At 44.6% G+C, this 16,593-nt stretch overlaps 1 protein-coding gene across 1 annotated transcript in view; it reads right to left on the bottom strand.

Annotated features, from left to right (window-relative positions):
* cadps2 (Ca++-dependent secretion activator 2) overlaps positions 1-16,593 on the bottom strand; it is a 153,159-nt gene that overhangs the window by 469 nt on the left and 136,097 nt on the right. The window contains 3 exon segments of the mRNA XM_026365114.1: positions 1-2,106; positions 2,710-2,814; positions 8,012-8,119. The exon segment at positions 1-2,106 is cut by the window's left edge and continues 469 nt beyond it. Of these exon segments, the coding sequence (XP_026220899.1) occupies positions 1,936-2,106; positions 2,710-2,814; positions 8,012-8,119 (384 nt within the window). The 3' untranslated portion in view covers positions 1-1,935.

Genomic DNA, 16,593 nt, shown 5'->3' with positions numbered 1-16,593 from the left:
GAACAGAGATGACAGCAGATCTACAACCACATCAACGTGTAGTCATGTTTCCAAACAGTCCTTCCATGGTGAATCTGACTCTTTGCTTTTGTGTAGACCTGCTAAGATTTATTTCCCGTCTCACAGAAGTTTTTCTTTTTCCACCTGATCATTGGCAGCAGAGACGTTCTCAGCTACAGACGGTCATATTCAGAGAATACGGCAGAATTTTGTTGTATTGGAATCGTAAAGGTTAAACTGCTGAGGTGAGACACCGAAGAACAGACGTGAAGCTGTGTAGTTTGATTTGATAATTGTTTAGATCAGGTTAAAGTTGACAGAAGCTAAGATTATTTGGATGCTAACTGGTCTTTGGCTACTCATACACACCTATTATAACACTTGACCTTAATGTCTGCCACACTGCATAAAAAAGAAAACCAAGGCAAAGATTATCTAAAGGAACATCGACAACTTTGGGCCCAGTGAACTGTGTGTTTGACAGTATCATTCAAAAATACTAGTAAAATGACTGCAGTACATTCATGGTCCCCAGATGATGAGTTCCAGAGTCTGTGCACAGGTCAACTCTTCTACATCAGAATCTAATGATGCGACTCACATTTTCTGGTCAAACTCTGGAATTTGAATTTGAATTGGTCAAAACCATGAGTGTTTTGTGATCTGCCACCTGAACTGTTAAGGTCTGATTAAATGTAGGCAGCTGATGTCCCTCGTGGTCGTGGTCCTTTCTTGACCCAATCTAAAGAGGTCAGAACCACATCATGCTATTTTTTACAGCATGACTTCATCAGAAACAGTCACAAATGTTGCTCGCCTGGAAAATGTTCATGTTTAAACAAAACGTGGATTCTAAATAATATTTTAGCCTCTAATGGACACTATGAGACTCGCCAAATACCTGGACTATTTCAAAATAAAGCTACAGCAATATTTCCACAGTCAGAACACGACGCTTCCTGTAAATGAAAAATGCATTTCGTTGCTTCTGTTGCCGTCAGGAACGTGACATAAAAGGTGACGAAGCCGTTCATGTGTTGAACAAGAAGCTACAAGCCGAGCTCTACTGTACAAAGTGACATCAACTAGAATATGGCTGCATGTAGAAGAGGGCGAGGCTTCCTCTCCTGTCGTCGAGAGCGGGAGGAAAAAGGTTTGTCTCAGCACCGTCCAGAGTCTTTCGGTTTCCTCGTCTCACCTCGACTTCCTTTGTGTTGTACATTCTGTCTCGTGTGTTTTAAAATGTACGTACAGCAGTGAGAATGAAGGGCTGAGTAACACAGGTGTGTCACCACCTGAATGCTGCTCCTCACCTGATCAGAACCTTAAATCATGGTGAAGGACGTGTGACCTCTTCATATTCAAATACAACATAAATCAGAAAAGACTTGAACATTACTGCACTGTTGGTTTTAGTTGTCACAGGATGTGCTGAGTTTAAAAATGTAGAATATCTTCATCCTTCATTTGTGAATGTTATCTCTGTAAAAATGTACGAATCATGTTTTAGTTGTTTTGTATTTATTTCTTTTTACTGACTGAGTAAAGTTTGAAAGAGATAATTCCTTAACAACATGACCGTTAGCTAATGTTTACTTTTATGACGGGCTAGATTAAAGATTAAAGTTCCACCTCTTTGCCAAACTTATTTTAAATTTTGCTTTAGTATCAGTTGAAGTTATTGTTCAGTAAAAGTGAGTCAAGTGGAGCTAAGTGGGTAAAACACATGCACAACACAGCATGTACGCTGATTTAGAATAGCATCCTGATGCTGTAAAAGCTTTTCTTTGTTATTTGGCATCAATCTATTTCTTCTGATTTGCAGCAACTGTTCGATTTGTTGACTGCAGTTTTCATTTTTAAATGAGAATTCTTTCCAGAAGTGGAGAACACCCATCCCTCACTATGATAAAAGGTCCTGATCTGTGTTTGTGTCTAGTCGTCCTCCTCATCGCTGTCTCTCATGCTGATGCCCTGCAGGCCGTCGCCCGCCTTCACAGCCGCTGTAGCTTCCTCCACCGTCAACCGGTTGTAGATGGTCTCATAGCTCTTGTTGTTCAGTGTGCCGTCCAGAACTCCCTGCAGCCTGAAGTCACGGTAGGTTTTCTGTGGAGGTTTGTGGGGATGGTTGGGGAATGGGGGGCAAAGAGAGGTGGAGGAGAAACAGAGAGCATCTTAGGAATGCAGCGAGCAGGAGGAGGCGGCTGCTCGTCGCCGTTCACAGGAACAAAAGCGGGAACACTGAGGCTCAAGGACGAGCTTTTATGTGTGGGACTGGGGGGGCACACTGTAGCATCTGTGGGGTCTCTGCCTTCAGTCAGAAGCCATTATCATTCCTCATCTTGCTGCTTTAAAGTTAAACTTGCATATTTTTGTACGTTAGTGAGCTAAGAAAAGGCAAAAGCAGCAGTCGGTGCACAGTTGAGCAGCTTTGTTCCTTTTTCTTACCACCTCTTCACAAAACTGCTGCTGCTTTCAAGGACACTTGAGCGTGTTTTAATTTAGCTTTACCTTTTCTTTTCTTTTGCTTCAAAATCAGTCAGGAGTGTTTTTACAGGAATAATTAAAGATGCTGTTTAATTGACATTAGCCAGTGTCACAATTATTCACTGCTGTTCTTTTCAAACAGTAAAGACAACTTTCACTAAAACAACATCAAATTCAGGACTCTGTTGAAGGTCTTTTTGTTTTTTTCAAACATTTTCTTACCTTCACAATTTTGATGAGTGTTTTCAGCTGGTACATGTGGAGCTGCAGATCCATTCTGTCTGTCAGCCAAACACACACCGCCTTCATAGAGCCAGTGTACCATTGCTGTAGGAAACAAAAACCAAACAACAAAATGACTTATTTGGACAGAAAAAACAGAACTATACCCTGAGCTGTCAGCTGTAAACACTCATACCTTTCCTACAACAGATCCAACCTGTATTATTTTATAGTATTATTGAATATTTGAGTTGTCTTCAAGTTATTAATTAAATTAATTGGATAAGTACAATAATAAACCAGAATTACCACATTGTGGTTTTATGCCTTTGCATGTTGTAGTTCCCTCATTTCCATATTCCTGTGATGCTGTAATCACTAGAGAACTTTGTGCTGTGACTTTGACCTTTGACCACCAACATGTAATTCCCGCATCCTTGAGTCCAAGTGGACATTTGTGCCAAATTTGAAGACATTCTTACAAGTTGTTCCTGACGTGATGTTCACAGTAATTCAGACACCTGAGGTTGAGGTGAACTTGACAAAAACCAAACCAGTTTATTCCAAGTGGACATTTGTGTTAAATTCTAAGAAATTCACATTGAGAGTGATGGGATGGATGGAGGTCGCAGTGACTTTGACCTTTTACCACGGACAAGCTGAAAACATAATGCTTCAGGCCACAGCTGTCGTCGGTGCAGAAGCACAAAATACAACAAACGGCTCGATTTATAAGAATAAATCCACATTAAAAGACTCAAACTTTGACTTTGTAGAGAGGCGACGGGGACTTTTCCATTCACCTCAATACTGTTTGCTTGAAGTGGCTTCTAGTGAATGTTGGAAGAACTGCAGCAAAACACGCTAAGCGGTGATTAAATGACTTTGACAGTGACACAAAGTGATAAAATATAAATGTCAGGTTTTAATAAACCTACCTGTAAAAGTGGAGCATTAAAAATGATCAAATGCGGCCGGCCGTATATATAGTATTTGGTTCTCTGTAACATATGTAGTGTGGGGAATGTGACCTCAGATACACAGAGCATATGTTTTAGAGACACCAGCTGAAAGCAGCTTCATTAAACGTTCAACAGAACATAAGTAAAAAGAACATTATGGTAATGGCGCTACAGCTGCTCTCTGAACAAGGACAGTCTACAATTGTCCTTCCTGTGTGTTTCCTTTTGAAGCAGTTCAGATAATCACCATTTGCTTGCTGACAGCTTGTGAAATGCTTCAATCACGTTGATGACACCACACAAGGTTAAAAGATGCATCGTATCAAAATGGCAAAACTCAAAGAGGGTGAAACATTTAGATATTCAAAGAAAGCAATTTACTGGAAAACTCCTGAATGCTGCACGTCAAGGGAAGAGTTCACGGCTCTACTCTGAACTATAAAAACGGAGGAGGGGGAATGAAAATAATGTTCCATCTTTGTTATTTTCATTAAATGATTCCATTACACCTTCCCGCACCAGGCCACAGCTGCAGGGAAATTACACGTACCTTTTCTCACCTGAAGAGTGATCCTCAGAACAGAATTCACATGATGCTGTTAAATGCACACATTGGGCGGCTTTAATCAGTCACCAGTCCAACAAGAATGCCTTTCAACAATCCCCCTGACACAGTAATGACCCATAATATTCAGATCTGCCTTAAGAGTCACCGGCAGACTTAATTTCACATGGACAAGAACTGTAATTACCTTCATATATAAGAGAAAAACAGGCCAAAGTCGACTTGTATGTACTTGACAAAAGCCAAGACGTGTCAGTGATGATTCTGGGGTCATGTTAATATTTAATTCTATATATTGTGCGACTGACCTGTGACCGCCTTCACACTACTTCAGTGTAATCACATAAAACTAATTAGAGCGGTGCAGTTTCCCACTCAGTCTGGGTAGGTGAGTGTCAACTACGTGGAGACAGCCTGTAGAGAAGTGGTTTCCTAGAGCTCCGTGGCTTTGGGGCACTGCATGTTAATGTTAGTTTACACTTTTTATTCTCGATTTTCTTGCATGCTAAAGGTGAAATGACAGGAAAATACTCAAGCACAGTACGAGTCCCTTAAAATAGCACTTTAATACAGTTCTAGGGTGAATGTACTTTGCACCACTGATAAATAAACGAGAGAATAAAATACTAGTTTTATTGTTTGTTCTTTAATTCTGCAGTTCGTATTCTAGCTCTGTTTCATAAATGTGCTCACACTTTTAATAAAACAGTGAAAACTGAACAACTTGACTTTGTAGTTTAAAGCCTAAGAACTGCACATCAACACTTCTCAATAAATGATCAGTATTTAAAATGATTTTTCTTTATCCTATTTTTATATAAGAAATTCTGAAATGCTAAGAAACCTTGAACATGTGGTTTTATATTATTCTGTTTCATAAGGTTGAAATGTGACTGAGGATTGATGCTATGGTCTCGTTCTCACCCTCCCTCCTTCCTCCATCATTTTCTTCTCCACTAAATACTTGTGCGCTGGGATTTGACTTGTATGCTAATCAGCTTGTCTGGCAGTAACCTCACACTCCGAGTTAACAGATGCTTGAAGATGTTGAAATTACAAGATGATATTTGCTGTTGCCGTGATGATTTCTCCTCATTTCTTTCTTCCTCTTCCCCTCCTCCTCCAGCTAATCAGCCGCCTGATGGTCGCCTCGCCAGTCGCGTTAACGGTCGTGGAAATTGAGTACGAAGATGCTCCTTAATTGAGCCGATTAGAAGATGAGAGTGAAAACAGATGGAGGGAATATGTGGGGAAGGACGGTGGTCTGCACAGCAGTATGGGTCTGCATTAGTACTGTCAGAAAAAGACCTACATGATGATGGGGGGTGGTTCTCTGAGGGTGTCAGTAATTATGTCATTTAAACATTTGACACATATTCAAAAAACTGTGATTAAAATAAAGTTAAATTAAGTAATTTTTACTATTAAACTCACTTTTTTAAAGCCCTAAAACTGAGTCTTATCTCAAATGTAGTAAGATTCAATTATTTTGAATTCTTCTTCTTTCAGTCATGGATCAGTTTAAATTCAAGATTCATGAACATAAATTAGACCTAAAATAAGTAAAAATGTCCGACCAAGTTTATTTAATGTTATTTTCTTAGCATTAGCTTTTTTTTCCCCTTCAGTTTCTGGGTTTTAGTGCAGCAACCTGCTTCATTTTGGATTTTTGAAGATGGTCACACAGATTTCTGAGTGGATCTGAGAGGTGGATTAAATGACTCCGCTCCACTTCGTTTTGTTTTTTCAACATGCAGGTTTCTTCCTTGTAATCTACTTCATCACGGTGATTTGACTCCTAATGTGAAGAGGATGGAGTTGTACAGTGTGAGTGTGCTGGGGGGGGGGCACGTTTCATCACTCATCATCCACACTAAGATGTTTCCCGGTAAAAACACGAGCTTCACACAAAGAAACATAAAAACCATGATGTGTTTACAGCGGCGTTATTTACGCCGTGTTTCTTCATCTCGTTTCTCGGTGCGACCGCATCGTTCTTCTTAAATCAGCTGACAACAAAGGTGCTGTAAACGATTTTGACTTGGACTCACTCGGATGCACGAAAACAAGTCAATTGCATACCTATAACACAGCTGGCAGGAGGCCTGATGCTGCTGTATGAAGAGGATTTAGTTTCTTTATTACCCACAGACTGTATGTGTGTGTGTGATCCATGCTGAAGGGCTGAGCGGAGACACTTCGAGGCCCCGCCGTCACCTCCTCCTCGGCGCATGACTGGGCGCTTGTGAGCTCCATTAGACTCATTCTCTTCAACCCCCCCTTCAAACAGACACACACATCAACCAGCACAGCTCGAGTCTGAGCCACAACACCCTCAGAGGAGGCAGCGGGCTGCAGAAATCCATCGCTCGGCCTCGTGTTGCTAATGTGTACGAAGGTCTTTGCTGCCATGTCTGCAGCACTGACTCACGGCAGTGAGCTGAGGCGTGTTTGACAACTCTGTGCTAAAATATTCTTATAAAGCTGACTCCTGGGGGTGGTCGGTGAGGAAAACGGACAGCGTGGGATGGAGGGCTGGATAAATGGATGTAAAGGTGGAGGTTTGAAAGGGGTGTTTTCAGCTCCCGCAGAGTGAGTCGACGGCTCTCTGTGTTTCCTAAGTGATAAACAGGTCAACAGAAGCAGTCTGTGTTTTCAGCCTCAAAAAGACCTGCTGCTGCTCCGAATCTGGAGAATCAAACTTCAAACCAACAGTAACTTCTGGCAGTCAGCTCGATTCACGCAGATTCTTATTATAGGAGTGCTTTCATGCAAACGTTTACTCTGTATCATACGAACAAATCAGATGCAATAAAACCTTATTGCCAGATTTCCCAGTATGAAGTGTTTGGTGCCCTCAACTCACCTGGTTTTAGTTGCATTTTCAATTGCTTCATAAAAACAACCTGAATGTAAACAAACAGAAACTTGTCAAAAACTTTTTACGCTCGGCTGAAGTGGAAGAGCTCGTTTATCAGGAAAAAGGAAGCGTGACAAAGGTCAGTGGAAACAGAATAAAAGCATCTACTGAGGAGAGACTGTAACAGTCCAACAGACATGATGTATTTCCATCACCTGTGGTTTGTTCTAATTCTGTTGCCTTTTCATCAGCACTGGCTTAAAGTCCAATCAAATCTAATTTTATTGATGCAGTTCCATAAATATAACTCAGTGGTCTTTGGTTTAGCCCTTGATTAAAATTCAATACACATTTTGTTTAGTGTTGTTAAACTGATGCTGTATCTGTCCATCTAGTGTGTGTGTGCCCGAGACAAACCTGGTGTTTCTATTCAGTCCCGACTCTGTGAAAGGACAAACAACAATTTATCGACTTGGACCAGTTGACGTGGAGCCAGGACCGGTGTTTTTGAGGACACACACTCGACAGACAGCTTCAAGAATGTGCTCTGAAAATCAGATAACGTCCTAGTTCACAAATATTTGCTGTTGTGAAATGAGCTACAGCAGCTGAAGGTTGAAGGGAGAGATTAGTGGAGTCTGGAGGTGCTGTGTCTCTGAATACCGTCTGCAGGAGCGGCTCTTGTTAGCTATGAATGAGGCCAATGAATGCTGCAAATGACTTTTGCATATAAAGTCTGTTGTCCAGTGCAGTTTATACCTTTCTGCTCCAACCTTGATCTTTCACTCGTGTTCACATGCGTTTCCCTACAAAGATGCACAGAAGCTCTCGGTTTGACCTCCAACAAGTTTTTTGACTTGTCCAACATCTTTCTGCTTGTGCTCCGATTTATCAACTACAAGAAGGAACACTCACGTCAAACACCTTCTCGATGTACAGCTCATCGTTGACACGGTCCCGCAGGATGTCCTGGTTCTGCCGTACAAAGGTGATGTAAGTGTCGGCCAGATCCATCCCTGGTTTCTGCAGGGGAGAGAACGCAGTCAGGCATAAAGACGAGTGAAAGGTCGGAGGCTGAATATGGAGAACGACGTCAGACATTTACCGCAGGCAGGTTTATACAACTGGTTGTTGCAAATATGACAATGGAGGGTACTCATGGTGCACATCCCAGTGGAAGCCAATCAACATGATATCTGCCTCACTCAGAACAGTGAAGTTTGACGTTACAGTGAAATGGAACAAACTCCCAAACAATAAGTGTTAACAAGACACAATGAAGTCCTGGCGACATTTTCACTAAGCTGGGTCCTTTTTCCCCAAGATTCTGTAGTTCAACAAAGACTCTGATTGAGGGTTTCTCTTTTCAGCTTTACAGAGGTGAGACTGTCCCTGTGGTGCCTGTACAGCACATGTTGTTTTCTGTTTCTTTTGTTTTACAGTCAAGTCGTTCAGTACTTGCGTCTTTTTGAAGGACACAGACGACAAAGTTGCAGAATCCCACAAACCAATGAGGCTATCAGTGCGACCACACACTGGGATGTTTCAAATTTTAGAGTAAGACTCAGATTCAGTGACTAAAAACTCTTTCAGTGTACTGGAATTAAAATAGTACAAATTGGACGTCTAACCAAGTGTAAGTAGGAGGACAGTGATACACGTTCTTGCCACTAGTTTAGTGTTATTAGTTGCATCACCCTTTGGTTTCTGTAGCTTTCTGTGTCATCAGACATCTGCAGCTGATCTGAGTGAAATAAAATCATAGTTTTTCTGTAGAGTTAAAGTAAAGACAGTGATTTATTGTTCAGTTGTTACACAACATGTCTACAGTCTGAAGGTTTTTCAGTTTGGGATACAATCAAAAAACGGTTTCTTTTCAAGTTTTAATTCCTGTTTTAAAGTATTTTGAGGTTGTTTCACTTTGTAAATACTGATCTGCAGCAGCAATTACCAAGACAATTTTATCTCGTTTGTCATATTTACTTTTGTGGTGCATGTTGCAGTTTAAGTTCAGTTATATTAACAAATTCATTTTCTTATTTTCCTTTAATTTCATTTTTAGATTTTTTTCCTTTCCAAGAATTAAACTTTAAGAAACCTTTGTATGTGTGTTATTTTAGAGAAGACACAAATCTTTTTATAGGGCTACAGCTAATGATTATTTTCATAATTGAAAATTCTTTCTGTAAAATGTAAGAAAACAGTGACAAAGACCATAATCCCATCATCTCTAAGCCCAAAGTGTTAAGTATCTTGTTTTGTCCAAACAACAGTCAAAAACCACAAAATCATTCAGTCCACATTTATAATTAACAGACAAAAGCAGAAAATCTTCACGTTTAACAACCACAAACTAACAAAACATGGTTCTTATACTGATTTAAACACATCTGTGCTCAATTAAAAACATATTTCAAAACTGCATTTTTAGCACTTCAGGGTGGTTAAAATGTTAAAAGTTTTATTTAATAAATGTATTTATTAAAAAACATTCAATCCAATAAGACTTCACGTTTCCATTAAGAATAACAACGACTTGCATTCCAACAATACTGGGAACACACATACCACATCACCTGCTGCTTGAAGAAAAGAATCAAATAATCTACCCTCTCCATGTTGGGGGTGTTACACCAGAGGAAACTTTAACTGCTGTGGTAGCAGTGGATGGTTCAGTGGAGAGAGGCCAGAGACACGAGAAGTGGGTAAAGACCTGTTCATTCACACTCCCTGTTGTCAGGGGAGATTACAACTGTAATGCTTATTGTAATTGCTTTGACATCTTTCACACCCGTTTTCTGTGAGCCGGCATGCACCGGCCCCGGGGGGGTTGTTGTTCTGCTACAGCACTGCTGAGCATGGCACATCGCGTCCCCAGAGGAACAACAAGGAAATGGGAGTCTCCAGAAACCTTTTGGCTTCACTTAAAGGCAAAAGGCCGGTTGGAGACTGATGTAAACACAGCCGTTTGGCAGTGTGCAACAGATCGTCCTTTAAAATACGACTAGATCATGTAGTTCAATTGTACCAGCAGCCAAAAACAACCACTACATACATACATACACACCTTTGACTGTTTGACGTTAACTTCTAGCAGCTGGAGTGAACATTATACAGTGACCTAGTATTTAGACACAAAATAGTTGGAGAAGGTTCAGGGTTCAGGTCCCCTCCCTGAACTGCCACCTTACTGTGGTGGAGGGGTTTGCGTGCCCGAATGACCCTAGGAGCTATGTTGCCGGGGGCTTAAGCCCCTGGTAGGGTCTCCCAAGGCAAACAGGTCCTAGGCGACGGGCCAGACTAAGAGCAGTTCATAAACCCCTTATGACGAGTGAAAGATCAAGGTCGGATACGTCGCCCGGATTGGCGTCACCGGGGCCCCACCCTGGAGCCAGGCCTGGGGTTGGGGCACGTAGACGAGCGCCTGGTGGCTGGGATCTCTCCCACGGGACCCGGCCGGGCGCAGCCCGAAGGAGCGACGTGGGACCGCCTTCCCGTAGGCTCACCACCCGCAGGAAGGCGCATAAGGGGTCGGTGCAGTGTGGATTGGGTGGCAGCCGTGTGGAGGTGCCTCGACAACCCAATCCCTGGACAAAGAATCTGGCAATTGGGACATGGAATGTCACCTCACTGGGTGGAAAGGAGCCTGAACTTGTGTTGGAGGTTGAGCGGTACCGGCTAGAGATAGTCGGGCTCACTTCCACACACAGTCTGGGCTCTGGAACACAACTCCTTGAGAGAGGTTGGACTCTCTTCTACTCTGGAGTTGCCCATGGTGAGAGGCGGCGGGCAGGGGTGGGCTTGCTTATAGCCCCCCAGCTCAGCTGCCATGTGTTGGAGTTTTCCCCGGTGGACGAGAGAGTTGTTTCCCTGCGCCTTCGGGTAGGGGATAGGTCTCTCACCGTTGTTTGTGCCTACGGGCCAAATAGCGGTGTAGAGTACCCAGCTTTCATAGGGTCTCTGGAAGGGGTACTGGAAGGTGCTCCGACTGGGGACTCTGTCGTCCTACTGGGGGATTTCAACGCCCACGTGGGCAATGACAGTGATACCTGGAGGGGCGTGATTGGGAGGAACGGCCTCCCTGATCTGAACCCGAGTGGTGTTTTGTTATTGGACTTCTGTGCTAGTCACAGCTTGTCCATAACGAACACCATGTTCAAGCATAAGGGTGTCCATCAGTGCACGTGGCACCAGGACACCCTAGGTCGGAGGTCTATGATCGACTTTGTGGTTGTGTCATCTGACCTCCGACCATATGTCTTGGACACTCGGGTGAAGAGAGGGGCTGAGCTGTCAACTGATCACCACCTGGTGGTAAGTTGGATCCGATGGCGGAGGAGGGAGCGGGATAGACCTGGCAGACCCAAACGTATTGTGAGGGTCTGTTGGGAACGTCTGGTGGAACCCTCTGTCAGAGAGGTCTTCAACTCCCACCTCCGGGAGAGCTACAATCAGGTCCCGAGGGAGTCTGGAGACATTGAGTCCGAGTGGACCATGTTTTCCACCTCCATTGTCAATGCGGCTGTTCGGAGCTGTGGCCGTAGGGTCTCTGGTGCCTGTCGTGGCGGCAATCCCCGAACCCGGTGGTGGACACCGGAAGTAAGGGAAGCCGTCAAGCTGAAGAAGGAGTCTTATCAGGCCTGGTTGGCCTGTGGGACTCCTGATGCAGCTGATGGGTATCGGCAGGCCAAACGTGCCGCAGCCCGCGCGGTCGCAGAGGCAAAAACTCGGACCTGGGAAAAGTTCGGCGAGGCCATGGAGGAGGACTATCGGTCTGCCTCAAGGAAATTCTGGCAAACCGTCCGGCGCCTCAGAAGGGGAAAGCAGTTTCCCGCCAACACTGTTTACAGTGGAGGTGGGGAGTTGCTGACTTCGACTGGGGACGTTGTAGGACGGTGGAAGGAATACTTTGAGGATCTCCTCAACCCCGTTGACACGGCTTCTGTTGAGGAAGCAGAGGCTGGGGACTCGGAGGTTGATTCGTCCATTTCCCTGGTTGAAGTCACCGAGGTAGTCAGTAAGCTCCTCGGTGGCAAGGCACCAGGGGTGGATGAAATTCGCCCCGAGTACCTTAAGTCTCTGGATGTTGTAGGGCTGTCTTGGCTGACACGCCTTTGCAGCATCGCGTGGAGATCGGGGACAGTACCTCTGGACTGGCAGACCGGGGTGGTGGTTCCTCTTTTTAAAAAGGGGGACCGGAGGGTGTGTTCCAACTATAGGGGGATCACACTCCTCAGCCTCCCTGGGAAAGTCTATTCCAGAGTGCTGGAGAGGAGAGTTAGGCCGCTAGTCGAACCTCGGATCCAGGAGGAACAATGCGGTTTTCGTCCTGGCCGTGGAACACTGGACCAGCTCCATACTCTCGCTAGGGTGCTCGAGGGTTCATGGGAGTTCGCCCATCCAGTCTACATGTGTTTTGTAGACTTGGAGAAGGCGTTTGACCGTGTCCCTCGTGGCATCCTGTGGGGGGTACTCCGGGAATACGGGATTCGGGACCCTTTGTTAAGGGCCATTCGGTCCTTGTATGACCGGAGTAGGAGCTTGGTTCGCATTGCCGGTAGTAAGTCAGACTTGTTCCCGGTGCATGTTGGACTCCGACAGGGCTGCCCTTTGTCACCGATCCTGTTCATTACCTTTATGGACAGGATTTCTAGGCGCAGCCAGGGGTCGGAGGGAATCCGGTTTGGGAATCACAGGATTTCATCTCTGCTTTTTGCAGATGATGTTGTCCTGTTGGCTTCATCAGACCGGGACCTCCAGCAGGCACTGGGGCGGTTTGCAGCCGAGTGTGAAGGGGCTGGGATGAGAATCAGCACCTCCAAGTCCGAGGCCATGGTTCTCAACCGGAAAAAGGTGGCTTGCACCCTCCAGGTTGGGGGGGAGATCCTCCCTCAAGTGGAGGAGTTTAAGTATCTTGGGGTCTTGTTCACGAGTGAGGGAAATAGGGAGCGTGAGATTGACAGACGGATTGGTGCATCGGCAGCAGTAATGCGGTCGGTGTACCGGTCCGTCGTGGTGAAAAAGGAGCTGAGCCGAAAGGCAAAGCTCTCGATTTACCGGTCAGTCTACGTTCCTACCCTCACCTATGGTCATGAGCTTTGGGTCATGACCGAAAGGACAAGGTCGCGGATACAAGCGGCCGAAATGAGTTTCCTCCGCAGAGTGGCTGGGCGCACCCTTAGAGATAGGGTGAGGAGCTCAGTCACCCGGGAGGAGCTCGGAGTAGAGCCGCTGCTCCTCTGCATCGAGAGGGGCCAGTTGAGGTGGCTTGGGCATCTGTTTCGGATGCCCCCGGGACGCCTCGTAGGGGAGGGTTTCTCCGGTTCTGTCCCACCGGGAGGAGGCCCGGGAAGGACCCAGGACACTCTGGGAGGACTATGCTCTCGGCTGGCCTGGGAACGCATCGGTGTCCCCCGGAAGAGCTGGAGGAGGTGTCTAGGGAGAGGGAAGTCTGGCATCTCCTGCTAAGCTGCGCCCCCCGCGACCCGGCCCCGGATAAGCGGAAGAAAATGGATGGATGGATGGGTTCAGGGAAACAAAACACCCAACTTTTCCACAGAGACCAGAGTTCTAGATCATTTAACACTTTTTTACATTTTTATGCAATTCTTATTCAGCTTTTTTGACTGTTTGACTGAAGAAGTGTTGAACTAGCTGTAATTTTGGTGCCAACGTACAACATGGCAGTCACCATATTGGTGCACGCTTCCAAAAGGTGTGCAGAGTCATCATTTCCTTCCCTAAATACATTGGTGTAGTGGTAAGATCGCCACCTACCACCTCCCATGTGGGAGACTGGGGTTCGAACCCCCTACCTCTAGTAGGGGTCCTTGGGCAAGACCTCCTTAGGCTTACCCTGCCTACCTTTGTAAGTCCCTTTGGATAAAAAGTGAGAGGGTAAGAACAAATGACAAATATGGGCCTTAAGGTTTATGGTTTGATTTGTTGGTTTGCAATGGTCCATGCACCTAAATCCTACACAGGACACCCACCCTGACAGACACTCATCATAGTAGAGCAGAATTAATAAACTGATCCGTTCTGACAATTAAATGTCCAAGGGATTTTCAAGTTAACACACCAAACCCTACTGTGGATTTAACCTCTCCAATGTGAGGATTTTCACTTTGTTTTGATAGAAATCTTAACAAAGACGACGACGACAGTATAACCTGATAGCTGCTATAAAACGGCTTTGATACAAATAGTTCCAGCAGCTGTTTCAGAGGCCTCTAACAATGAGTGACAGACTGAGATCAGTCAGAGGAACACAGCTGTAATTCAAACAGACCACTGGATGAAAAAACCTGCAGATACCAGAGGTTAAAAGTGGGGTCACATGGCTGCAGGCGCATCTGGTGTGTGCGCAGGAAAACGAAGGGAGGGGTGATGTGAGAGTTGTGTCCACACATGAACCATGTGGGTCTTTACTTGTCAGGTTGTCTCAGATCTGGAGCAGCAGACACTTTCAGGTCATGTAGCTACATTTCAAAACATGCACATGCACGTCAGAAGGTTTTATCTATGCCTACTTTCTGTTGTTCCACTACAGACAGAAAGGATGCCTGCGTGACATCATTGTTGAGCGATGACTACGAGATAAATTTAATGTATGATAATCCTGGATATCTGTTACTGATTGAACGTTGTTGATGTCAACTGATAATCCTTTTCCATTGCCCCTTCTAACTCCAGTTCCTGGGTTGTGTCCTGGAACAAACTGCCTTCTGCTTGATACTATCCTCTGATTTTACCTTAATGTCCCCATTTCTGATGAAGACATTTCTCTAGACGTAGCAGTCGAAGACCTTATCGACATCAAATCACCTTCTTCAAGATTTATCTGGCACTTTTGAGTAATTAAGACTGCGTCCTCCCAGGAAACTACCATAGAGTTCAAGAGGTTCAGATACTGTACACGGACAGTCAGAGACTTACCAACACAAAGTTGTAATAAGGCTTCATGTGAGCCATCTACCTGTTATTTTATATCTACTGTTGAAGAAGTGAACTCAAACGTTTAAGAATCATTCTTAACCTGTTCGAGATCAAACTACTATGAGGATATTGAAAAGATGGCTAGTGTTTAATGGAAATGTTAGTTCAGATCCTCAAAAGCACCAGAAATGATTCAATAAACAGCCGACTGAGCTGTGTGGTAGTGAGTTTGTCGTAATGTTATTAGGGAACACAGTACTTGACCTTCTAAGGCAAGGAATTCTGACAATATGCTCATTTGAGGATTCAAGTAAAGATCTCTGTGGACAACTCACTGTGCCCTCTGTGGAAGGTGGAAAGTTTGGGTCTGGGGCTGCTCTTCATGGTTTGCTCCTTAATTCCAGTGAAGATCTTAATGCTACAGCATTGAATAATATATTAGACAGTGACGGGCTTCTACGTTTGTTAGTTTCTGTAGATCTTTGTGCACAAACCGAGTTGGTGTAGAAGACACTGACTATCCTGCACAGAGCCCTGCCCTCAACACCATACAGCGTCTTTAGGATGAACTGAAATGCCCATTGCAAGTCAGATCTCATGTCCAAACAGCAGTGTTGATCCTCACTAACGCCGCTGTATCTAATGGGGAGTAATTCCCTGCAGCCAAGTTCCAACACCTTGTGGAAAGCCTGAAATCAGAAAACTGGATGCTGTTAAAGCAGCATTTTAATGCCTTTAGTTTTGGATTCAAATGTTCAGCTATCACATATAAAGCTTCTGTTTCAGTGTTCATATACTGCTGAACATTTACCATGTTCAGAAGTATTTTGTGTATAATATGTATGATGAGTACATATTATACACAACACTACCATGTTGTGTATAATAGGTAAGATTTGAGGGCCAGAATAGAGTATTAAGATAAAAAATACCAGTACGAGTGTGGACAGGGTCAAATCGAGAGAGAGAATATTCAAGTGTGTGTGCAACTGGCAACATATCACTGCTCCTGCTGTCACTTGAGACGTCAATTTCCCCTCTTCCATCGCCTTAAGGCTTAGTCTCCATCATTTACCTCTCTTTTGTCTCATTCTGACGAGGTGACAAAGCAGCCTGACAGATCGGAGACGCCGGCACAGTTCCAGCCACCGAGATTAAGACTTTAACACGAGAGGAAAGAAAGACGGACAGAAAGAAAAAAACACATACAAGCAGCTCGGTGCTCTTGTCACGCTCTGCCCTCTCTGCCTGTTTTGTCTCCTTCAGTGTTTCTTCACTTGTAGCCAAACACCAGTAATCCCCCTCCTAGACTGGATAATGGCCGCCAGGTTAGTCATCAACATTTAACAACAAAAAAATGAAGTGTAAAATTAAGTGGTGTTCAAATATAGACTAGGAGGGGGAGAGGACTGGAGTGGGTAGGAGGGAAGAGAGGTCTGGTGATAATGAGCGGTTAGCATGGGGGGGAGGAGGGCAGTGAAATGCCAGGTAATTACACACTGCTACCGGCCCCATTTCCTGCCCTGGATTCATTTCATTTTATGCCAGGTGCACATTGT

The sequence above is a fragment of the Anabas testudineus genome, chromosome 6, assembly GCF_900324465.2.
Source record: "Anabas testudineus chromosome 6, fAnaTes1.2, whole genome shotgun sequence".
NCBI classification, from domain to species: Eukaryota; Metazoa; Chordata; class Actinopteri; order Anabantiformes; family Anabantidae; genus Anabas; species Anabas testudineus.
Note: the sequence above shows the minus strand (reverse complement) of the source record. Positions and strands in the feature narration are given on the sequence as shown.